Below are 26,899 nucleotides of genomic sequence, written 5' to 3'. Positions count from 1 at the left end.
GTATGACCACAATAGTTGTTTGAAACACTAAAAATTATAGTGTTACTATGGAAAACATAGCGTCAGAAAGGCAATTTTTAACGTTTCTCTGTTATTAAATGCATATTTACTGTAATAATACGACACATTTGGTTCCGTTAAAGTAATTGGTTTTTGTTCATACATTTTGAATAACCAAGCAGATAAGAAAGTGATGTGAAAAGCATACTTTCGAAATCCATTTAATTCCACTTTTACTGTATTTGTATCGACAGCAAATGAAGCTGGAACTCTGAAACACCCAAAGCTCGTTTACTTATTGGCACTTCTTCTAGTTCTTTACATTTTCAGCTTTCAATCGTATGCATAACATTTTGCAAAAAACTTACCTACGTGTTCTTTCTTAACCCATAACCGTGTGCAATGAGGAAATAGCAAGCCCTGCTATTGTAATTTGTGAATGTCGACAAAGTGGACGATTTTTGAAACGTCAAAACACCAGAACTACATAGAGGTATACTTACAAGCAGAATGCACTGTGAGTGCATTAGTTTCATTGTAGTTTACGTATCTTCTCATTTTTAAATATTACCTATGATGCATCATTATTCACTGTGTGACTAGTAACAGCAATTTACAAGGCAAGAAACGATATAACTTCTTTCACATGTTCCAGTATTGTGCACTACTGTAAATGTGGTTAAGCGAATGGTTTCAAACGCTTTGACCTCGTAAAATGCATTTTTTAGTAATGATAGCTTAAATTGTGTAACATACTTGCCTACCCTTCCAACACCAATCTATTTGCTTCTTAACCCAAAATATTTATGGTCAGCAACCCTAACAGTTTTTCTGGAATAACCAAACATGTCATGTCGTATTTCATCAAAAGTTTCATTTTACTTTTGAATCTCGTTTTGAGGCTTTCAAAGTGTAAAAGTTCATCCCTCAGTTTGTGATGTACAAATAGTTGGCTAGTTATTTAGTTTGTTAGTAATTCCTACCCATCACCAGTTACAGTTTACTGTAGTAGATAGTCTTCTGCGGAATAGGAGGATTGTTAAAGAGAAACATTTGCAGTTTAGTTTCAGATCCTACTTTTCTCTCTGGCAGGTATTTTATGTCACTGGGTAAGTGATCAGAACTTTTGGTTCCTGCAATGTTAACCCGTGTTTATGCTGCAGACAACCTTAATGTGGTGTAATGAATGTCATTTTTTCTTCTAGTGTTGTAATTATGAACATCACTATTCCTGCTGAAGTGCAGTGGATTATATTTACAGCATACTTCATGAGGAATAACAGCACTGTGAAGTGGACAGACTGCTACTCACACGGCAAGCAGGAGGCAGGCACGACCTAAAGAGTGTTCACTAAGTTGGCGGCCAAGACTTCTTCAGAAAGGACACACACACACACACACACACACACACACACACACACACACACGCACACACACTACCATATACACAAAACCCTCACACACATGAGGGCTGCCTCCTGCTGTTCTGGCCAGGATCTTTTTTTTAAAGAGGGAGGAAATGTGAACAATGAATAATTATTGACGTACAGAATTTAGGGTATGTGATGCTACGTCAACAATCAGCGCGGTCACATAACCGCGTGTTCTGTGGGGACGAGACTGTTAACACAGTGTGGCTCGGATGTCGGAGCGTTTGCAGTTTGGAACGCAATGAAAAACCGGAAAGAATAAAAGTAAACATTGTATCCATAATTCATGCATACAAGAGAAAATATGGCCTGAACGGCTCCACTTTAGCATAAAATGTGAATCCTGTAAACTTTAGATCACGATCGTATCGATTAGTACACGCGTAAACGAAACATGCTGGCGTTTTTGATGAAAAAATTACCGCTCCAAATTATCAAAGTACCAAATGCTATTTGGGATACGGCCACAAAAGTCGATAAATAGCCCCAATGATCGAAACTGGGCATGGGCATGTCAGCGTGACATCATGGGAAAGTAGCACCACGGTGAACCACGTAGATATAAATGCGGCGAACCTAATGTTTTGTGCTATGTAAGATGGCGGACGTCAGCTTCAAGTAACGACAACTCCCCTCCCCCCCTTTTTTTCCTACAATGGCGCTAACGGCTGTAGAAGTAAACAGCAGTTGTCCGTGAGCTGAGAGAACACCGTTGCCGTAGAGACGCTTACAAAATCGTGTAACGTTATTTTTTTTTTTGGTGCTTTTGCTTAAAAATGTTCCATGTACTGCATAGGTTCACGACGACAGTCGATAACGGAATACTCATTGCCACTCATCGGTTTATTCGTAACACTTTGCGTCAAATAAATAAGTTGATGTCAGAAAGTGTCTTAAATGTTCAGTAAAGTAATCGTCGAACTTTTCGTCTATCAGTTCCCATAATTCAGACAGTGGGACTCTCTTAAAGAGGGATACCACATCGAAGCTGACTATAATACCTGTAGCCCGGACCCGCAGTTGACTGAGGTGTTGTACAAAGTGAGTTGATATGCAAATGTGGTTTTCGAACTTTCCCACATATTGTGACTTAGTAGGCTTTCCCGGTGCTGAGCTGGGCCAGTAGCCGCTTGGGGCACCAAGCTGAGAGGGGCGCCTGAGGCGCCTAAATGTAAATTTTGTACGTAGTGTGTATCATAATCAGTAGCGAAAACAATCCATTTCCACGCTCGCTGGACTTATCTGTATTTTAAAGGTCTTACCAATAGGCCATGGGACGGTACCGAATGTGTGAAGGTGGAAGGGAACAGGGAGGGGGGAGGGGCGGGGGGGGGGGGGGGGGGGGGGGGCGCTAAATGATATGTCGCTTGATCTGGAAAAATGATCTCGCGAACTGGACCTGTCGCTGACGATACGTTTTTTCAGGTATTTATCTAGCTGGTATGTAGGTGCACTAGCATTACTGTGAGCCTTAAAGGAATAATTTGCTTGGTGCCTTAGCAAGGCTATGTAGTCGTGGTGGCATATATTCTCGTTTTTAAAGGCCCTGAATGGTGTCACGTGGCAGGCCTGACTCACTGAGGAGAATTATCGTCTTCCTCTAGATTTTATCGTAGGATTGACACCTATCTGTTTATAGCAAACTATATTCAAAATTCGTGGATGTATGTTCCGTCTGTGCAACTAACTGAAGGCAGTTTGCTTATTACCGTACGCATTTCGCTTGTTTTGTTTGTGAAGCCCGTAATACATGTTTCTTTTTCATCTACATCTACGCTGATACTCTGCAAATCACATTTAAGTGTCCTGCAGAGGGTTCATCGAACCACCTTCACAATTCTCTATTATTCCAGTCTCGTATAGCTTGCGGAAAGAACGAACACCTATATCTTTCCGCACGAGCTCTGATTTCCCTTATTTTACCGTGGTGATTGTTTATCCCTCTGTAGGTCGGTGTCAACAAAATATTTTGGCTTTCGGAGGAGAAAGGTGGTGATTGAAATTTCGTGAGAAGATTCCGTCGCAACGAAAAACGCCCTTGTTTTAATGATGTCCAGCCCAAATCCTGTATCATTTCAGTGACACTCTCTACCATATTCTGCGGTAATACAAAACGTGCTGTTCTTCTTTTAACTTTTTCGATGTACTCCGTCAATTCTATGTGGTAAGGATCCCACACCCCGCAGCAGTATTCTAAAACAGGACGGACAAGCGTAGTGCCAGTCTCCTTGGTAGATCTGTTATATTTTCAAAGTGTCCTGCCAATAAAACGTTATCTTTGGTTAGCCTTTCCACAACCTTTTCCATGTGTTCTTTCCAATTTAAGTTGCTCGTAATTGTAATTCCTAGGTATTTAGTTGAATTTACGGCCTTTAGATTCGACTGATTTATCGTGTAACCGAAGTTTAACGGATTCCTTTTAGCACTAATGTGGATGACATCACACGTTTAGTTATTTAGGGTCAACTGTCAATTTTCGCACCATTCAGATATCTTTTCTAAATCGTTTTGCAATTTGTTTTCATCTTCTGATGACTTTGGTACTCGATAAACGACAGCGTCATCTGCAAACAACCTAAGACGGCTGTGCAGACTGTCTCCCAAATCGTTTATATAGATAAGGTAGAGCAAAGGCCTATAACACTACCTTGGGGAACGCCAGAAATCACTTCCGTTTACTCGGTGACTTTCCGTCAATTACTACGAACTGTAGCCGGCCGCTGTGGCCCAGCGATTCTAGGCTCCTCAGTCTGGAACCGCGCGACCGCTACGGTCGCAGGTTCGAATCCTGCCTCGGGCATGGAGGTGTGTGATGTCCTTAGGTTAGTTAGGTTTAAGTAGTTCTAAGATGTTTAGTCCCACAGTGCTCAGAGCCATTTGAACCACTACGAACTGTGACCTCTCTGACAGGTAATTACAAATCCAGTGAGATAACTGAGACGATTTTCCATAAGCACGCAATTTCATTACAAGCCGCTCGTGTGGTACAGCGTCAAAATCCTTCCGGAAATCCAGAAATATGGAATCAGTCTGAAAGTCCTTGTCAATAGTACTCAACACTCCATGCGTATAAAGAGCTACTAGTTGTGTTCCACAAGAACGATGTTTTCTAAATCCATGTTGACTGTGTGTCAATAGACCGTTTTTTTCGACGTAATTCATAATGTTCGAACACAATATATGTTCCAGAATCCTACTGCATATCGACGTTAATGATATGGGCCTGTAATTTAGTGGATTACTCATACTGCCTTTCTTGAACACTGGTGTGACCTGTGCAACTTTCCAGTTTTGGATACGGATCTTTCGTCGTGCGAGCGGTTGTACATGATTGTTAAATGTGGAGCTAATGCATCAGCATACTCTGAAAGGAACCTAATTGGTTTACAGTCTGGACCAGCAGACTTGCTTCTATTAAGTGATTTAAGTTGCTTCACTACTCCGAGGATACTTACTTCTACGCTACCCATGTTGGCAGCTGTTATTGGTTCGAATTCTGGAATATTTACTTCGTCTTCTTTTGTGAAGACATTTCGGAAGACTGTGTTTAGTAACTCCGCTTTGGCAGCACTGTCTTCGATAGTATCTCTTTTGCTATCGCGCACAGAAGACTGATTATTTCTTGCCGCTAACATACTTCATACACGATCAGAATCTCTTTGGATTTTCGGCCAGATTTCGAGACAAGGTTTCGTTGTGGAAACTATTATAAGTATTTCGCATTGAAGCTATGCAACAAGTACAATTCTTAAGCCACAGAAAATAATTTAGAAACGTTCTCTGCCTCGTAAAATTTAACAATAGCCACACACACACACACACACACACACACACACACACACACACACACACATACACATACATGTGCACTTTCAAGACCTCACGCTACTGAGGGGCGGACTTGCATAGCTAATATTTGCATATGACATTCATAATGGAAATGACCCAAACTGAACAAGTGTTAGTTTTCTGCTTGTAGTGTCTAGCTAGCACCGGCCGGAAGTTAGCATCATTTCGCACAGTGGGGTCCTATAAGCGGCAGGCCTAAACGACTCAGTGCCAACACTGCTGAAACATACCAAAACTTAACCGTAAATTATTTACGGCGAAGTACTCAGTTATAATTCGTTCATCATAAGAATAAACGTGATGTAAACAAACACAAACGCGATGATTGGCCAGAGCCCGTAGCACACATTCACTGGTGGTGTAACACTCTTGGAAGTAGGTCCTACTTATGTAGTAGATATCTTATCACCAAGTTACGTTATGTGAAACTTTAAGATATTCAAATGCATTAACAGCCATCAACGTCTTTCTTAATCATGCTTTGGTTACATAGTTTTTACTTCAAATATCGTGTACAGTCACAGCCTCTGCAGCGTTGTGCTCTGATTGTCCCGCTGATAATGAGCAGTATGAAAATGACTGCGGATGCGTTCTGTTCCGCAGTGAAACATACACATGCAACACGGTTGAAAAGTGCCGATAAATAGGCTGTTCTTATGTCTTTCATAAACGCGTAGTGCAGTCGGTAGCGTTAGTGGACTATGAACGAAGTGAGATTATTCGTTTGTTGGTTCAAATCTCACCAGTATAATTTTTTTTTCACGTTCAATTTGAAATACCTACACCTCGTGACTATGAAACTCTGGAGCCAAGCCTCGGGATTTGGCCCTAGAATAACAAGACAGTTAAGCTGCCAGACGTACTGGAAGTAACGCACGCAGCTTTTTGACACGTCACTGCCGAACGCTGTCGGTATTAGAACGGCTCGTCATTAAAGAAGAGAAAATGCTGCGCCTGGTTGGCTTCGTGGATTCTGTTGTTGTAGGCTCTTTATCAACATAGCAGGTGACACTTCCAGGACTGAAATGTATTTCTCGGATACGGGTAAGAAAGGAGATAAGAGATTACCAGACAACTGACTGTAAGTAATACCTTCACTGGCTTCAATATTTAACTATACGGTAAAATCCTTCAAGACTCCCTTACGTTACACACAGCTTACGTGGTTAAATCAGGAGTTTTCATCATTCCTGTTTTTCATTACAATAGTACGTCAGCTAAAAACGATAATGTGTTGCGGTTTTCATCTAAGGAGCGTATTGTGGAAGATTTCCAGTCTATTATTTCGTTCTGCTTAAAAATTAAATGACATTCGACGCTGTATTGCTCCTCTGCTCGTCTCGTGTGAACTGCAGGCTAGCTGTACCAGCTGACCGGCCAATGTTGTCCAAGTTAAATGCGCCGGTAAAGCTGTTGTCCCTGATTATCGTCAAGTCTATGTGCACATAACGCATAGCACAGAACGTATCCTTATTATCGTACTTGACAGTACTCGAGACATTTCGGCTGCAGTCCCACGTGAAACGGAATCCAATGAGGTTCCAGCAAACGCGGAAGAATACATAGTGCAATGTTTACATCCGGTTTATTCTTATAATGAACAGATTATAGTGGAAAACAGAATCTTCACCTCACAACGAGCAAACATAGCTGTTGTTGTTGTTGTCTTCAGTCCTGAGACTGGTTTGATGCAGCTCTCCATGCTACTCTATCCTGTGCAAGCTGCTTCATCTCCCAGTACCTACTGCAACCTACATCCTTCTGAATCTGCTTAGTGTACTCATCTTTCGGTCTCCCTCTACGATTTTTACCCTCCACGCTGCCCTCCAGTGCTAAATTTGTGATCCCTTGACGCCTCAAAACATGTCCTACCAACCGATCCCTTCTTCTAATCAAGTTGTGCCACAAACTTCTCTTCTCCCCAATCCTATTCAATACCTCCTCATTAGTTACGTGATCTATCCACCTTATCTTCAGTATTCTTCTGTAGCACCACATTTCGAAAGCTTCTATTCTCTTCTTGTCCAAACTAGTTATCGTCCATGTTTCACTTCCATACATGGCTACACTCCAAACAAATACTTTCAGAAACGACTTCCTGATACATAAATCTATATTCGATGTTAACAAATTCCTCTTCTTCAGAAACGCTTTCCTTGCCATTGCCAGTCTACATTTTATATCCTCTCTACTTCGACCATCATCAGTTATTTTGCTCCCCAAATAGCAAAACTCCTTTACTACTTTAAGTGTCTCATTTCCTTATCTAATTCCCTCAGCATCATCCGACTTAATTTGACTACATTCCATTATCGTCGTTTTGCTTTTGTTGATGTTCATCTTATACCCTCCTTTCTAGACACTGTCCATTCCGTTCAACTGCTCTTCCAAGTCCTTTGCCGTCTCTGACAGAATTACAATGTCATCGGCGAACCTCAAAGTTTTTACTTCGTCTCCATGAATTTTAATACCTACTCCAAATGTTTCTTTTGTTTCCTTTACTGCTTGCTCAATATACAGATTGAATAACATCGGGGAGAGGCTACAACCCTGTCTCACTCCTTTCCCAACCACTGCTTCCCTTTCATGCCCCTCGACTCTTATGACTGCCATGTGGTAAAATTCATTCTTCACGTTGTGTGACAAAAAGAAACTGCATTAACGAGCCGAAACGAAACACGAAGTCAGATTAACTGTCCGATTACGAGATATGGGCTCCTGAATATGGCAGAAAATGCGCGCTAGGTGCCCTTGACTCCTATCTTTGAAGGTCAAATCTCAAACTATATCTGCCGTCGCAATATGCTACTTACAGTGCAGCATCCAGAGTACACTACTCCTTTAGTTCAATAACTAAACATGAGGCCTGATTAACAGTCCGATTACGAGATACTGGCAACTGAATATCGTAGAAAATACATGACGCGTGCTTTTGGTCACTGATTTCGGTGGTCAGTAAAAAATAAATACCTGCCATCAGAATATGTAATATGTCAGTAGCTGTATACACATCATACTCCTTATTTGGAGAATATGTATAAGTTCTTGGTAATGTCCGACAAGTATTGGTATTACAATGCCCTCATAGTATCTCATTTCTGGGCGGCTTTCCAATGGCTATTTGGAAACGTTGAACGTACCTGTGACGGAGGACAATGATCCACGTTTACGAGAGTCGGCGTAACTCAGGAATATCAGAATTTTGCGCGTCCTACAGTCGCTGAAGAAGCAGTTACAGATGTTTGGGGACCTAGAAGGAATACTGTGTGTCAGGAGTAATTACGGCCGCGTTGGTAATGGGTGTGAAACATTTAACTATCTTTCTAAAACAGTGGTAGCAACGGAATGTAAAGGACGAATGTTATCAGTAGATCGTATTGTTCAGAACGTAGACACAGAGAGTGATTACTTTCAGTGTCTACGCTGCTAGCAGAGAAAAAGTTATTTAATATTTACTATGTTACCACACTAAGGTACAATTTAATTTGAAATTACTACAATGACGCTGTTTGTAACCTCTCATTTTGAAATTAAGAACGGAGATAACCAAGAAGCTTCATTAACGTAAATAAATAGTAATAAAGTAAAAAAAAATGGATATCAACTAAAATTAAGAAATGACAATAGTTATGGGTAATGCAAGAACAGGAGAAGGCACACATAAGAAAACAATTACAAAGTTATTACAGATGCAAAATAATATTCCAGGGATTAAACGATGTTTCACTTGTTTGATAGCAAAACCAAGGCAAACGCTGGTGATTTACAGTTTTGCTCGTGGTGCTTTATTTAATATTAGTCAATTCGTTCCCACTGCGGTCTTCGTAATTATTTTGCCATCCTTGGTTCACTCATTCTGAAGGCCGAAATACGCTATGACGTAGAAAATATTTAGCCGTTCGCATGTCAGCTCCTGAATTACTGTTAAACCAGTTTTTGTTAATTTTTTCTTCTGGCTAAAGATCTCCGCTTTTAATCGGGATAAGACATACCTTGTTATTGCTAGTCGATCTTTTGCGGCGCTAATACTCTTCGCCGCACGTGATGGCTCAAATTAGTTTTCTATGTGCGATCTGCTTGGGTAGGTTGTCTTTTGTTCCACCTCATCTTCTGCTACGCCGAACCGAGGCAGGCTACTTTGATAACGTTCCAGTTTGGTTGTGTAAAGAGACGGTTTTTCTTCTTTGATCTTGTCTCTCTTTCATACTCAAGACACGGACCTTTTCTGTTACTTACTCCTGCAATTTTTTTGTAACAGTTTCTCGAATTTTCACAAGGACTGCTATCCTTACCATGTACTAGGCAGTGCACCTACTCAGATCGAGACCATATTTCTGGTGGAGCGCAGATCCCAGAGCGGAACTGTCTATACCTGGGATCGAACACAGGCCTCACCGTACACCGAGGGCATCTGATTGCGCGACGCCGCTGTGTGTGCTGTTTGTTTGCTTTCCGGTTTGACATTTTTCCAGTTTAGGTTGATGGTATCAAACTGTACTATTACAACGTAAGGCCTTTCAAAGGATTTTCGGACGTTGGCTGTGTCGCATTTCATATCACGTAGGTGATTAAAAGACGAGGTGTGATCTCTGAATGCTGCGAGCCATTATTCTAGGAGAGTAATTGTGCGTGATTCATAAATGCTGGCAGAAAGTTAACTGGAGGAAGACAACAAATGGTGAAAGGTCACCTACGAGAAGTAAATGCAGAGTCTTGCATGAAAGTGGCTAATGGAAATAAACAGTCAGCGCCATTTAATAATGAAGTAGGCATAATTGGGTTAGAATTTGTTACCTGTAGTGATCAAATTACGCACAACAGTGATAAAGGGAATGTCTTGATGCCCTTTGGAGTGAAGCTAACTGTGATGAAATTACCTTGTGACATTTGATTCAAAGGAATGCACAACGGAACGCACGTTTGTTATAGAAAGCGCAAATATAGCAACTGCATGACTTTCATGTTCGGGTGCGATATTAACGGAAATCGCAGAAATGAGGATAAACAAGTCTACGCTCTTAGAAGTACCGAGTCCGAAAGGATGAAAAGTATTGGAAGAGACGTCGCTCCAAGACAGTTATATCTTAAATTACCTCTGCGACGAAAATCCTGATTTGAGTGGTAATACGCGAAACGAACGGAAATTGTGTTTTGCAGAAAGCCAGATCGGAAGCTTTTGGTGACCTGAGTCAAAATACAGAAGACAAGTACATTCACCTTGTATCGATGTCGCTCCAGGTATTCATGTTTTGCGCCGAAAAGATTCCTTTGGTAAAAACAATAAGCATGCAACTTCGTAATTTGACGCAAAACGATGGACAGCCAGGAGAGAAGGGTACTGTAATTTATTACTAAGCTTGGGTAATAAACATTTACAGAAGAATTCTACCTGTCCTCGAAATGGTAAGTGCTACGCATAACGCGAATATGGTTGAGTATTAGTTAGGATGTTATAAAGAATATTATGTTAAAGAAGGCGTCAAATGGCCAGCCGTGTCTGAGATGGTAGTGGACTGGAATTAGGCTAGTACATACGAAGTATTAGAAAAAAATTATGATGTGAACTTTGAGGTACACTTAGACATTCTATACACTGACACTCTAACCGGTGCAGCTTCTTTTGAGGATCAGTGTTCAGTTGCACTCCAAGCTTGCTATGCTCGTTTCCTGCTAAATCTGTGCATCTGAAGAAACGAGGGCTTCCAAAGTCCAACAAAAAGTGTATTATGGTGGATATGACTGCAGTGGTTTCTGCAAATAAATGTTAAGAACTGCTCTGTATTTTTCAGCATTTCGTCACCATCTTGATGAACGTCACGTGTTCAAGAATTGTTGGATGTACTAAATCAGTTTCGCATCAATGACCACAGACGCCTCCCAAATCAAGTCTGAAGATCATCAACGGTATACGAACAGAGTAGAGTTTACTGGCTTTTCAAAACGGAAGTAGAGTAAATAAGAGAAGAAATATTGCTTGAAATTGATACCGCTCAGAATCCTTTGCATGACGAAGATATTGTTGCGCATATTTTAAGGAGATATGTGCCATTTGCGACTTTGTGGTCTAGAATTACCACGTGTCTTCGGCCCGGTGGAGAAGACATTGAAACAGCAATGCTGCAGCTGAGAACTGGTTCGGGCACATCAAAATTGGACCACTCCTTTAACTTCGCAAAACAGAAAGTCGGACGGTTCTTAGAGGTCATGCAGACCCCAATACGAAGGGTTTTCAGTGAGTTTAAAGTCAATATTTCCCATTCTGTGGAAGAAGTTGCATACGAGTCAAAAGAAAGAGAGGACAGAAGCAATTTGAAAACAATAATAAAAAAAAACGAAGCCACAATTTTCTTATTTCAGACGGACTATTGATGTCACATCCGTAGCTCTCCCAAGGCTATTACTAGTTGTGACATAATGTTGTTTACTCTTGGGGCCTTGTTTTGGCTTAGGTCTTTCAGTAGTCTGTCAAATTCTTCACACAATGTAACATTATTATGAAAAGGAAAGTTGCTACCCACCATACAGTGGAGGTGCTGAGTCGCAGATAGGCACAACAAAAAAGATTGTCACAAATAAATCTTTTGGCCAGTAAGGGCTTCATCAAAAATAAATAAAACACACAAACACACACACACACACACACACACACACACGCACACACACACACACATCATAATTCACACACATGACTGCAGTCGTCTGAGTGAGTTACGTATGTCTGAGAGAGAGAGAGAGAGAGAGAGAGTGTGTTTGAGTAGCAACTTTCTTTTTCATAATACTGTTAAATTCTTCTCACAGTATCATATCTTCATTTTTATCTTCATCTACATCCTGTTCGATTTGTATACTATTGTCTTCAAATTCATCCCCCTTGTATAGACACTCTATATACTCCTTCCATGTTCAACTTGCCCTTCTCTGATTAGGACTGGTTTTCCAGCTGAGCTCTTGATATTCATACAGCTACTTCTCTTTCACCAAAGGTCTCTTTAATTTTCATGTAGGTGGTACCTATCTATCTACTCCTTAATTTTTACATTTGTTTTCTAGCCATCCCTGCTTAGCTATTTTGTACTTCCTGTCAATTTTATTTTTTAGACATCTGTATTCCCATTTGCCTGCTCCATTTGCTATACACGAGGCATGTTTTTAAGTAAGGTCTTTTTTGTTGTAGACACTAGTAGTTCGCAAGCATACCACAATGAGCACTTGTGCCGTTTGCCAGCATGCCTCAGGAACAACGGGCTCAGTTTCAACACTGTAGCTAACTTGTCTTGTATTGTTGTGTTCTGTGCTTTCAAAATGCTTAAGACTATCAATTTGCCCACCACATGTGAGGTTCACTCAGTGATACAGTTTTTGTCAGCAAGGAACTTGTCTGCTGCAGAAATTCATTGACAGATTTGCGAAGTGTATGGAGATACTGTTATGAGTGAAAGCAAAGTGCGTAAGTGGGTACAAGTATTCAAAGATACCTGTGACAATATCCACAATGAGGACTGTTCTGGTCACCTTTTTTTGATTACAGATGATTTGGTGGCTTCAGTTGAAGTGAGGATTCATTAGAACAGGTACTTCTCAATAATAGATCTCTCAAATGAATTTCCTGACATAAGCTTCTCCATCTTTTCCTGCCCTCCCACCACATCTCTCTCCAATGCCAAGAATCAGATCCCAAAGCAACACAAAGCCAAGTTCTTGGATCACAGGTGGCATAAAATACTCTTGTGGAACCCTTAAAAGACCAACATCTAAAATAAAAACATCCACAGTTTGTAGAATATCTCAAGAATAACAAGGGGGCCTATCAAAAAGTAATTGCTATAGCAAAATTTCTGAGTAAGGACAGCTTAATAAGGCAGTCTGATAACAAATGAAAAGCTGTATGGGGAATTGCAAAAATTAAAATGGAGAAGAGATGTGAAGGACTGGAAATCATTATGAAAAGCACATAAAATGTTAATATAAAAAAAGATTATTTGCCAAATTATATAAATGCACCAAGTTCATTAAGCTCAAAATTCACATATCAAGAAAAACAGAATATTCAATAGCTGCTTGTAACATGAGGGTAGATCCAACAAACAGGTAAAAGTCGGCAGGGGTAGATAAGGTGTCGGTGTCTGTCACAATGAAAGTTGCAAGACCCTTGTCTTATATTGTGAGCTTATCATTCACTGATGAAGAGTTTCTGAAAAGTTTAAAATCTCAAAAGTGCGTCCTCGTTTAAAATTGACAACAACTACAAGCAGGAAAAATCATCTAAAAATATCACCACTCCTAAAATCAAAGATTCTGTAACTTACCAAATGAAAGCGTTGGTATGTTCATAGAGACAATAACAAACACAAACACACACACAAATTTCAAGCTTTCGCAATCCACAGTTGCTTCATCGGGAAAGAGGGAAGGAGAGGGAAAGACGAAAGGATGTGGGTTTTAAAGGAGAGGGTAAGAAGTCATTCCAATCCCGGGAGCAGAAAGACTTACCTTGGGGGGAAAAGGGACAGGCATACACTCGCACACACACACATATATCCATCCGCACATATACAGTCACAGGCAGACATATCATATTGGCTTTCAGGTAGGTGAAAACACCAAAACAAGAGTAATCTGCTAAACTGAACAAATAAATAGACATCTTAAAAAACTAGTATAGTAGGAGATAATTTATATGTCTCCAAAGAATTTGATACTGTTAATCATGGCATCCTTTTAGAAAAATTGGAAGCTCTTTGTATTCAATGGGAAAGCAAAATGTCGTTTGTACTATACCTGTGGAACCACAGACAGATTTTATGAGTGATGTTAGCTTATTCCAGTCACAAAGTCAGTTTAGTATCAGATGAAAAAAGCCAGTGCTCTAGGTCCCATTTTATTTCTTATTCATATAAATGATGTACACACCTTACATAGTGAAACCAATTTCATGTTTTTGCAAAATATCCTAGTGTGATAGTAAGCAAACCAAAGCCATTGCTCCATACAATTACATATCAAGTTCTTAAACAGTGTAAAACCAACAAAATGCTACAAATTCATGTTGATCAAAACTTAAATTTTTATGATCATTCAATAAAGCCTACACAGGAATCCAGTTCAGCCTGTGTTGCTCAAAGAGTTATCTCAGACATTTGTACCTCTGATGATACCAGCATGGTGTACATCAGTTATATCCAGTCCATCACAACAAATGGAATATTTTGTGTTACCACCACTTGCCACCTAAAACAGTTTCTTTTCTGTTACAGAAGAATGCTATCCAGATGATAACACACAGTCCTCCATAGACATCATACAAACCTATATTCAAAAAACTGAAAGTACTAACTATACCCTCACTCTATTTAAAAAAAAAAAAAAAAAAAAAAAAAAAAAAAAAAAAAAAAAAAAAAAACGTGTTTTGTATTTCAGGGCCAACCTTGAAGATGTTCTGATAATTCCTGACTTCCATAACTACTGCTGAAATAGCACAGCACTCCATACACAGTAAACTAAAAAAACTGACATACAGAGACATATGAGTCACATTAGTGTTACATTTTCCAAGAAATCACCAGTCTATTTGTAAGGTTAGAAGACGAAAATAGTTTTTAAGCAACATTTAAAAAACAATGTTACTCTGTGAATGTTGGGTAATAACATTATGCCAATATGTTTATCTGAAGCCAAAATTCAAAATACTCTTTTGCCCCTTAACATTTTCATTATGTTTATGTATCACAGACAACTATTGTTTGATGGCAAACTTGTACTGAATCAATGCTGTTTTTAAATAGATTTGCTATTTAGGAAGGACAAGAGTGTAAGCTTACAAAGAACAGACTGTGACAGACTGTGTAAGTATGCAATTTTGTATGGGTCACTTTGTATTATCTTTTGTATGTGTGTGTGTTATTTAATGTGCAGTATATATTCATATGATCCATTTCCTTGTAATGAATTAAAGTAAAATTTATGTGTACATTTGAACAACTTCCATACAATATTAGTCTAATAAAAAATGCTGAAAATTTGCTCAATGGTAAATAGAAATGTAAATAAAAATTTGTTATAGCTTCAAATTAACCTTGTTCTCTTATGACTTCATATTATATTTAAATGATACTTCAGATGAAGAATTGGTTTATGCCCTACATATCATAGGGCACACAGCCTACAAATAATGATATGTTGAATTCTTACCATGGTGTTCTATTGTAAAAAGAATCACCACTTACTGCATGAGACCTGTGGTTTTGCAAATAATGGACTGTCATAGGAATAAATTTAAACTGGTATTACAGAATAAAACGAATAACCACAAATTCAGAAGTACAGCTCTCTCCTGCAACTGTCAATGTGGCCTATCATTTCACAGCATTGCCCAGGAATTCATTTTGACAATTCTCTGTTAGAAACAGAAGCAAAAAATGAACTATGTTTGCAGTGCACAATTTCTGTATATTGGGCACAGCTGCTTTGTGTGTCCACAATGCAATTCTGTAAATGTCTCTATGGCAACTGTTCTTCATAGCGCAATAGACAGCTATTGCTTTTGCCACAGCCATTTGCATTTTGTAGTTGAAAGCTTTCAAAAGTATAAGGCATTTTCTGAAGTTGACTCAACTATGGGGCTGTCTTAGTGGTAAAGAAAAAAATGTATTAAAGCCTCATGGATAATGAGGCTTTTTTTTTCACACATCTCAGCGTTTATGATGTCATATCTGTTGAACTATATGTTGTAAAATGATATATTTCTGTAGCTACATTCAGCAGCATATGTGGACACTGTCTGTTAAATATGTTGTGAATAGAGTTAGTAGCAAAGAAGTAATAAATTTAAATGCCATGCACAATGCAGTAGTTTTTCATGCATCTCAGTTTTTATGATGTCATACCTCCTGACCTACATGTGGTACCATGATATAATTTTTTAGGTATATTAGGCAGTATATGTGAATACTGTTTGCAAAATTTGTTATGAATAGTGTTAGTAGTACAGAATTAATAAATTTAGATGTCATGCACGACATGGCAGTTTTTGTCACATTATATTGTTTATTACATAATATCTCCTGAACTATGGTGGGTAGATGGTTCTCACCCACAAAGTTATTATTGCCTTACAGTACGGGATATGTGAACCAAGTTTAGCTGAAATTGGTTCAGTGGTTTAGGAGGAGATATGGAACATAAAAACATTTTTATAATATGTACAGTTAATGATCCACCTCTGTCACAATTTATTTACAAACCTGTTCTGATGAGAACAATTTTAAATAACCTTAATTCACAAATAAAACAATTCTTTACTGTGAAATTTGTCTATAAATTTCACTTGTAATTTGATGGTTTCATTTAACATCTGCTGACAATGGTATAGACAGACAGAGTACAGTGGCTGCAAACACAGTGAAGCATTGTATTTTGTATTTCAACTGGAGCTACATGTGTGTGAATTACAGGCAGATTTTGGTGTTGCTGTTCACATATATTCCAACACAATGAACAGTACATTAAAATCTGCCGTGCAGATTGATGGATAAACCAAAAAGGGGGGGGGGGGGTGTATTGCAGGGCCTCAAATCTGTTACTTTGATAAGAACAATATTATGAGAAGGAAAGTTGCTATTCACCATATAGCAGAAATGCTGAGTTGCAGATAAGCACAAAAAAGACTCACAATTATAGTTTTTGGCCATTAAAGCCATTGTCAACAACAGACACACATATGCATACACACTCACGCAAATGCTACTCAGACACATGACTGCAATCTCAGGCAACTGAAGCCACACTACGAGCAGCAGCACCAGTGCATGATGGGAGTGGTGACTGGGTGGGGGTAAGGAGGAGGCAGGGATGGGGAGGGGGAGGGATTTATGGTGGAGGTGGCAGATAGTGAATTGCTGCAGGTTAGACAGAGGACACGGGAGAAGTGGGGAGGGGGGCAGGGGAGTAGCATAAAACGAGAGAAATAAAGAGGCTGGATGTGGTGGTGGAATGACGGCTGTGTAGTGCTGGAATGGGAACAGGGAAGGGGGTGGATGGGTAAGGGCAGTGACTACTTTCCCCTCCCAACCTCTCCCATGCCCTCTGTCTAACCTGCAGCACTTCACTGTCCGCCTCCCCCACCATAGATCCGTCCCCCCGCCCCACACCAGTGTCCTCCTTACCCCCAGTCAGTCGTCACTCCCATCATGCACTGGTGCTGCTGCTCGCTTGTTTCAATTGCCTGAGACTGCAGTCATGTGTGTGCGTTGCATTTGCTTGAGTGTGTGTGCGAATGTGTGTCGATTGTTGACAAAGGCCTTAATGGCTGAAAGCTATAATTGAGTCTTTTTGTTGTTCCTATCTGCGACTCAGCATTTCCACTATATGGTGGTTAGCAACTTTTCTTCTCATAATATTGTTACATTCCATCCTGGATTTTCCATTGTTTGATTTTATAAGAACAGCAAGGAATTGAAGTACGTGTCTCAATCATGCAAGGTAACATGGGACAATGTCCTAGATAGCCTCACTGGAAAGTACAGGTTGTCACCATTGTGAACCAAAATACATTGCCAAAAATGGTTCTGTTAAATAGAAAAAAAAGCAACTGCACATTTTGAGTGTAACAAGATCTGATACAAAGTATTGCTCATTGGTGATACATGGTCATAATGGACAAAGACTAGTAAAATTATTTTCTTCTAGCTATGTTAAACTATCACCCAAGACTATGCTTCTTAAAATAGTAATTTGAAACTGTGATTAATTAACACATTGACTACCATATGCACAGTGATGGATATTTCACCACCAGGCCAGGCCTTGGTGTCATGCATAAAGGCTCTGTTGTGGTCACCGGTGGCTACATGGCAGGCAAAGTGTTGAAGGCTGAAACAGGTTTCCTCATATTAAATATGTCCATTTTCTATAGCATATTTTACATTATCTGCTAGTCGCTTGATAGTTTGCTTATTTGTTAACGGTGGAAACTTCCAAATTTCATGAAATGGAATAAATTCTTCTCCTTCCATTAAGCTGGGTTTTGGCTTGTCCTGGTCATCCAGTGTGCTCTCTGCCACTGCTTCCAATGACATAATGAATCCAAAAGTCGAAAATTGTTTTACCTCAACTTCAAATATTTTGTATGGGTAAACAACTTGTGGATCAGATCCCAAATCTTGAATCATCTCAGAAAGACTTTGGTGATAAGTTTTAAGTAAATCTGAGATATTTGAATCTCTGAATTCCTTGGATGTGCTTGAATACAGAAAGAATGAGAGATCACATACTGGATTTGCCCACCGTGACATTTGAAAATCAATTATACGAACATCTTTTAAATGTTGATCATCAGAACCATCATACAGGAATAAAAAATTTGGACCCCATGTATCTCCATTCAGAACTACAGAGTGAGGTTTGTCTGGCTTAACCAGATCAATGGCTTTATCATAGACTGCACTTTCACAGAATTCTCTCATCTTTTGTTCATATACACTGTCCGGATATTCTAAGGAAACTGCCTCCATAGAATAATTTAGTACATTTTTCATCATTCCTTGGTACCATTCTCGTTGTGCTTCACTGTAGAGCACTTCCTGTAATAAAGGAATTTGCTATTAAACATTGCTAACTTACTTATATAATATTTAAGAATAATTAAAAAGCTAACAAGGCTAATACAAAATATACAATTTGCTCCAAGAATGGTTCATGGTGGAAGGAGGAGGAGTTCAATATCACAAATCCATGGATGAACTGTTTAAGCAGGTTTAAGGGAAAAGGCTACACAAATCAGGAGCTGGGTCCTTATTTACACATCAATTAAAAATACAAAAACTTGCAAATCTCAGACTAATTGAATGATAGTTTTCATCTATGGTCAGGCAGTAGACAACATATATATTTAGCAAAATGAGTCACCTTTCTTACAAAATTCTGATCCTGTAAATTACATCACAAGAATTTGGAATGGCCATCTTCAGCTATGCTGCCTGTTCATTCAGCAATCTTTGTCAAGAAGATAGGTGACAACAAGTTACACTGATAAAGCAACATGAAACTGAAATGTTTATCAGGCAAATCCTAAAGAGATAAATCCCATCTGCAAGAAAGACTTTAGACTTGTGACAACCATGTCAAGTTATACTGACTTAAACTTCTGAAACAGAGTCAGTTAAAAATAACCAACAAATTAATGAAAATAAAGTTTTCTATGAAGACAAAAGAACAATTGTGTGATAATTATTTTTCAGGCTTTCAAAGCTGTATTTGGTATGTATTTCTGAGAAAAGTAGAAAGAAAGAAAGAGAGAGAGAGAGAGAGAGAGAGAGAGAGAGAGAGAGAGAGAGAGAGATTAGTTAGTTGTAATCAAGGATTTTACATTTTATTCATAAGCTGAAGAGTTTTCGGTATTTTCATTTGTGACTGTTCTCTACTCACTACCACCTGCGTTTGCTCTTATATGTATTAAGATTAATCCAGTGGTAAAGTATCAGTTTTCTACAATGTATGTGGCACATTCCAGAATTTGACCCATTGCTTGCTTCATTTTCAGCAAGTACTGGTGTTACCTCCAAGTTGGCAGCAGCGGTTCTGAATTCTTCCAGTTCCTGGTCTTTCATAGCAAATGAAAGAGCATGGAACTTAGCCATGCATTTCAGAACTTCTGCACAATGTTCGAAGTTATATGTGTCTTGTCCTTTTGCTGGCTGGAAACCAAACACACTCAGGTCTTCCAAAACAATGAAGTCATGATCACCATCTGTAAATGCCTTATAGCACCTGTGAAATTGGAATTTAGTATCAGAGAATTAAAAAAGTAAGTTTTATAGCATTAAACCTATGAGCAATTGAATTAGAAATAGCTATTATACAGGAGAGCACTTCTGCCACCATGATGAATAGAACTGTTCAGAATGTCATACAAGTGCAATTTCAGTGAGACATTCGAATGCAGTGTAAGGAAGATCCATGACAAGCCACCATATGACCGCAACCAGACAGTAGTTGTCCATTTCATTGTAATGCACTCTATTTCTGAGGTCATGCAGACACTACGCTATCCATGTGCCATCTTGTCAAGAGTGTATCATATTTTTGGAAAGATTGCTATTGCTAGAGCCAGGTGCAGTGGACAATAACGTGTTCTTGGCGTTGGGTTGCCAATGTTTATGATATATACTGTAACAGTATATAGACGTACCACAGTGTAGCTCATCATTTACTAGTTCATTGCTCGACAACACAAAGTGTGTCTTAGCCTACCAACATCACAGGTCTCAGGAATTAACATGAGCAAAGGAACACAACCAATGGTTGCTCAAAGTGTGGTGAATGTATACTGGGACTGATGGACCACTGTACATGCTGTACTTGAATACTGATCACCTTAATGGATCTGTATTTCATAGTACTGATAAGGGAAAGGCAGCAGATCCAAAGAAGAGAAGCACACTTTGTTACAGGTTCATTTAGTAAGCCCAAAAGTGTCACAGAAATGATCAACTAACTCCAGTAGCAGACACTGCAAGAGAGGCATTCTGCATCATTGTAGAATTTATTGTTAAAGTCCTGAAAGTGTATGTTCCTAGAAGAGTCAATAAGCTTGCTACTACATATATCTCACAAAAATATTATGAAGATAAAATAAGAGAGATTCAAAGCCACACTGCGGGTTGCCAGTAATTTTTTCCCAAAGAACTATTGCGATTGGAACAGAAAACAGGAGGAAGTGACAATGGTACACCAGGTGCCTCTACCACATTCTGCAACGTGGTTATGGAGCACATCTGTGAATGTAAATGTATATGCAATGGCAGGCCATGTTTATGTAAAAAACAACATGACAGAATCTATCTACATATGGCTTTAAGTACTATGGCACTTAACATCTGAGGTCATCAGTCCTCTAGCCTTAGAACTACTTAAACCTAACCTAAAGGCATCACACTCATCCATGCCTGACGCAGGATTTGAACCTGCAACAGTAGCAGCAGCGTGGTTCTGGAGGCAAGCGCCTAGAACCACTTGACCACCATGGCTGGCTCATGACAGAATACATCAACTTGCCAACAGGACACAATTCAGGCAACTGGAGGTATTCTTCTGTGAGGGATGTTTAAACAGGAGACTCCGGAAAAACTGCCACCATGCCTCACTAGCAAAAGATAACATACTGGCAAATGGAGGTACTCTCCTGTGAGGGACATTTACACAGGATGAAATGTGGGCTCTGATACAACTGCCACCATGCCTTGCTATAATACCAGGGCATACTATTTTATAATGCATAGCTATTTGCTCAGCAACAACACCTGTAACTTCAGCAAGACAATTCACCACTTCATTCTTCATAATCTGTGTCAGAATGATTCAAGGAACACTCTAGAGACATGAGAGTGCTTGAGTGCCCTCTCTAGGTCACATAACCTCAATCTTATGGAGCACATCTACATCTATATGTATATTCTGCAAACCACTGTGAAGTGCATGGCAGAGGGCACTGAAAAATTATCTGGACTGTGTCAGTCAGTAATGTCCACCTATAAAGTACAACACAGTTTGGCAGCCCCAAAAATTGTGGTCATATCATCTCAGTAGCATAAGAAATGTTTAAAAACAGTCCATAGCCTACGCTCATTTTGTGAGGGAGGAGTAAGAACTACAATAATACTAAAACTAAAAAGCTATAATGACATACACCTATGAAATAGTTAACCAAAATAATATTCTCGCAAACTCTACAGCAATATGTAATAGTCCTGTCACATCTATGTGCACCAAGCATTGTGCCACAGTGGTTAGCACACTGGACTCCCATGTGAAAGGATGATGATTCAGATCCTTTTCCGAATACAAAGTTTACTTAATAGGCATAAACCTATAGAGGCCAGTGGTGGTAGGCCTCTGTGGTGGTTGGTGGAACTGGGATGCAGCTTCAAACATGAAAGAAAATTTGGAACATCAACAAAATATTAATGAATTACTTTTGATAATCCTACAGGCTAGGTAGTGTGTAAATTTCTATTTATATTGTCTGTAAGGTCATTAAAGTACTACATGGTTCCAAGACACTTTGCTGGGGCACACCTGAAGTTACTTCTACATCTGTTGATGACTCTCCTTCCACAGGTACATGTTGTGTCCTCCTCACAAAGAAATCCTCAATCCAGTCTCAAATTTTCACTTGACACCATATATATCCGTACTTTTGATAATAAGCCAGAGAGTCAAATGCCTTTCAGAAGTCAAGAATGTGTGCAACTATCTGACTGCCTTAATTCCTGGCTTGCAGGATGTAATGTAAGAAAAGTGTGTGTTGGATTTCACACAATTTCTATTTCCAGAAACCCAAACTGTTGGAATGGAGGACATAAATCAGTTCGAGACACCTCATTACATTTGAACTCAGATTCTTCAGCTAATGGATGGCAAGGGGATTGGTTGATAATTTTGTGGATCACTTCTGCTGACCGTCCTGTAGATGGGCGTGACTGTGTTTTTTCTTTTTTTCAACCACTGGGCACAACTTTTTGTTTGATGGATCTTACACTATCAACTGAAAAGTGTTTGTCTTGGCAGCAGCTTCCATGAACTTCCATGCTTTTGATTTATGAATGGCAACTAAGTCATCACATATTAGGAAGCCTCTCCTTTGGTTTCAGTGTCTTGCATTCATACCACAGTGTTTCACCACTGACATCAGTGCAAAAGGTAGGTTTGCGTATTTCAGTTGCTCATGACTGTGTATTTCAGCACAAAAATAAATTTTGTTTTCTTAAAATAATATTTTATTTGGTCTAAAGGAACTATATGTTGTTTGAAAGCACAACCCTGGCAGTGTTGTAGATGACATGACTTCCACTGCAGTTCATCATATATCTGTAAACTATGCTTTTTAAGTTACAACCATACTTGTATTAGCAAATGATCTGAGATGTCAGGTTTTGGAACTAAAGATTCCCCAGTCAGGAGCTAAGAAATTTAGATACGAAGAAAAGTAGTACAATTCTGGCAAACATAGCACCAGAAGAACTAAATGATCACACTCCAGATATGTATCAAAGATAACAGAGAAAGAAGGGAAACATCAAAAGAACTTGGTAAGTGAATTTAGTTTTTCTTTATGAAGAACAAGAAAGATATGCACACATGCATTTGGGTATTATCCTGCATGACAACTTTCTTTTAGTAACCCACAGCTACAGAAAGCATTGTGTGGCCTTCTAACAAAAGAGGCAATTATTTGTATAACTTTTTTTCAGATTCTTTGTCTTCATGACCTCAGCCACCATAGATACTCCTGCAAAAACACTGAACTAATAGTTTCCAGGAGATATATTAAATTAATAATCCTATTGTTGTTGAAGAACCAGACCATGATGTCCCTCTTTATTTGAATTTGCTACCTGACTATAGGGCTGTGCCAACAAATACAAATTTAATCACCATGATGATTTGCAAAAGAGAATTGGGTCATTTTCAACATGTTTTTGATCAATGTTGTACCTCCTTTCCCTTCAACTGCCACAACACTAACTTTTCCACAGTGTTTCTTGTGACAACAGTACCCCAGACAGCAGTCCTGTATTTCTGAACTGCAACTAATATTAAAGCAGTATTTTCTGGGCTCATACATATCACCGTAAGTAACTGCGCCCTATTCTTATGAGCTCTTAGATACCACCAGATATTAGGTTGTTTTGTATAGCACCTGCTAATTTAAAAGTAGTGGGAAAGGTGGTATTATCACAACAACAGATCATTACATATGATAAGCAAGAAAAAAGTAAAGAAAAGAAGATGAGGTACTAAGGATAAAATTATTGTTAGCTTAGGCATGGTGGATGACATAATTATGTGGAAGGTGTAATCCACTGGATTGAAAAAATAAAAGTGTATTCTCTATAAATAAAAGAATGGGTAGCAGACACTAATTATGTACTATGTAGTCTATTTGTGGTTGTTTTGAGTTATGGACAGAGAAATGTAAAAGTATATCATTAGATAGTGTGTGTCAGATGCATCATGTTAGTAACTCATATGCTCTGCTGCTTTAACAGACACAGTTGGACTCTGTCAAAGTAATCAATTTATGTTTGATATAAGTGTTTTTATGAAGCAAACTCCAGGAAATGGAAATATTAACTAAAAAAGAAATGTTCATCTTTTTCTGAGTACTTTGTAATGAAAATTGTTGGATCTTATACTGCTCATCAACATAAATATAAAGCATGTAGTAGTAGGTAAACACTGGCTATTCAACTGAACAACAGCACCTGTAGCCTTTGCTGCCTTCCTGCAAATTTTGTTGTATCCATTTTTATTTGCATAAGAACAAATAGTACATAGCAGTTTAGTCATGGCTAACTTTTAATACAGCACAGAGAAGTACTTTTTGACAGCCACTTTTGTTATTGATTTATATTTTGGCTCAATCTATACTGCTGAAAGTTCTCCTTCCTGATGCGACCTACAGAACACAATCCATCACTTGCTTTTCCTAACAATGTTCACTTCTGTTCAGTGGAAATCATGTCTTCAAACTAACCTTGGAATTTGTGTAAAGGGATTTTTTGGCTTTTTCCTCTTCTGGAATGCCATCAACTTCTCAAATACCTGAAATGTAAAATGAAAGTTATTGACAGTTGCTGCATGTAAAAAGAAGTTATACTTGTAGATATTAGATCTTCTAATCTAGTGGATTCTGAATGGGGCAAAATTCAGCATGGACTTCCCCAGGGATCTGTCTTTGGACCCTTGCTGTTTTTAATATAAAATATGATTCACCCCTGTCCATTAGTAAAAATTGTGAATTCACAAGCATTGTAGTAGATGGTGAGTCTACTGCTGATCTGGAGACTGATGTGAATGATGTACTTAGAGAAGTTACAGCTTGGTTTTCAATTAATTCTCTTTCAGTTAGTATTAAAAAAAACTAATTTTATACAGTTCCGCACAAAAATAAAACTCTAGAAAATATAGTAATTGCTCATGACAACCAGGAACTAGAACAGGTGCACTCCACTAAATTCCTGGGGGTTCACATTGGCAGTAGGCTCAACTGGGAACAGCATGTGTCACTTACTCTAAAAAGGCTTTCATCAGGAATTATTGCTCTAAGAATCATTACTCATTTTGGGGACATCAACATTTTAAAATCAGCTTACTATGGGTACTTTCACTCATTAATGAATTATGGAATACTATTCTGGGGTAATTCACCAGCCTAAAAAAAAAACCTTAACTGCTCAGAAGAGAGGAGTCAGAATCGTGTGGGGTTCCTCCACGAACCTCATGTAGAAAACTTTTCACTCAGTTATGTATTCTGACCAAAACATGTCAGTACATATACTCTCTGATGAATGTAGTTAATAAAGACTATGTTCAGTATGAAACAAATTGTTCATACCATATCTGCAATATTAGAGGTAAAGATGATCTACATATTGAATTAAAAAATTTATCACCTGTACAGAAGGGAGTAAAGTATGCTGCTAAAAAGACTTTTAAGGCATAGCCAAATAATATTAAATGTACAAGAGAAATTGAAACGCTGTTCAAAGGTACGTTAAAAAAATACCTGCTTGACCATCCACTGTACTCATTTGATGAATTCTTTTCCAAAAGTAATGCACTCCCTTAATAATAGATGTATTTAATCTCTTAGTTATTAGATGGATGATACAATATTGTGTTAGTGTATAGTGTTAATGTTATAGTTATAGTGTAATAGTGTGAATTGCTATATTAGTTAAATGACAGCTTGTAAATGAGAAAAAGTTATACTTATTAATATCTATATCATTGTATTATATTACTATTCTGTAGTATTAATTGTATTTGTACAATTGTATGGACACATTCCACATCCAGGTGAATCACTTGCATGTACGGATCCATGGAATATGCACACCAAATAAAAAATAAAAATAAAAATTAAACAGCACAACATAAATATAAAGGTACATGAAGAATAACCAAATATGAACATATGACAGCACTAAAAGAACTTTTCTAATCTTCTAATTTGTTCCACTCTTTTCTTTATCACTTCACTAACTTTATTTTGTCTTTTTTCTCCCTACTTAAGAGACAGGATCTTTAGTTCTGGGAGACAGTATCTTGGTGCGTGTTTTCTGAGTATCAGCTTATAATTTCAATGCTGCCTGACGAGTAACAGTACATTACTTTGTCGTTGTTCTGACTACCTATCAAAAGGTCTGTTAGGAAAAGCCTAATGTAACTATAAAATTTACTCTTTTTTTGACATTGCTTTCTACAGTCTTTCCGAGAAGTCCAATAAAATGTGTCATGCATATGTGATAGATACAGCTGTTCTCTCCAACTAACATAGTTATGAATTTTGCAACTCCATTCTATCACTTTATTTCCCTTAGTATATGACTGAACACATATATTTCTTAAAAGAAGCTGATATCAGAAAACTGGAAAAAGTTACAAAAGGAGAGATTGTGGTAGTTTGAAACATAATTAAATAGCTTGTTCAAATTGTCCACAGGTTTTGCTACAATTCTTCTTGTACTACTGCTAACACTTTGATTCAATTGTTATTTGTGACTGTACAGTAAGACATAGTGTAAATCAGATCAACCATACATTCCTACATTATTTCATAA

The 26,899-nt window shown here is 38.5% G+C and overlaps 1 protein-coding gene across 5 annotated transcripts in view; it reads right to left on the bottom strand.

Annotated features, from left to right (window-relative positions):
* Positions 1 to 14,141: 14,141 nt before the first annotated feature.
* LOC126272167 (uncharacterized) overlaps positions 14,142 to 26,899 on the bottom strand; it is a 167,167-nt gene continuing 154,409 nt past the window's right edge. For 4 of the 5 annotated variants that reach the window (XM_049974807.1, XM_049974808.1, XM_049974803.1 and 1 more), the window contains exon 6: positions 14,142 to 18,382. In XM_049974807.1, the coding sequence (XP_049830764.1) occupies positions 18,167 to 18,382 (216 nt within the window). In that variant the 3' untranslated portion in view covers positions 14,142 to 18,166. Of the gene's footprint in view, positions 18,857 to 19,831; positions 20,043 to 24,810; positions 24,879 to 26,899 lie in introns of all 5 variants that reach the window. The other variant, XM_049974806.1, reaches the window with a different exon arrangement.

Source organism: Schistocerca gregaria, chromosome 5, assembly GCF_023897955.1.
Source record: "Schistocerca gregaria isolate iqSchGreg1 chromosome 5, iqSchGreg1.2, whole genome shotgun sequence".
NCBI lineage: Eukaryota > Metazoa > Arthropoda > Insecta > Orthoptera > Acrididae > Schistocerca > Schistocerca gregaria.
Note: the sequence above shows the minus strand (reverse complement) of the source record. Positions and strands in the feature narration are given on the sequence as shown.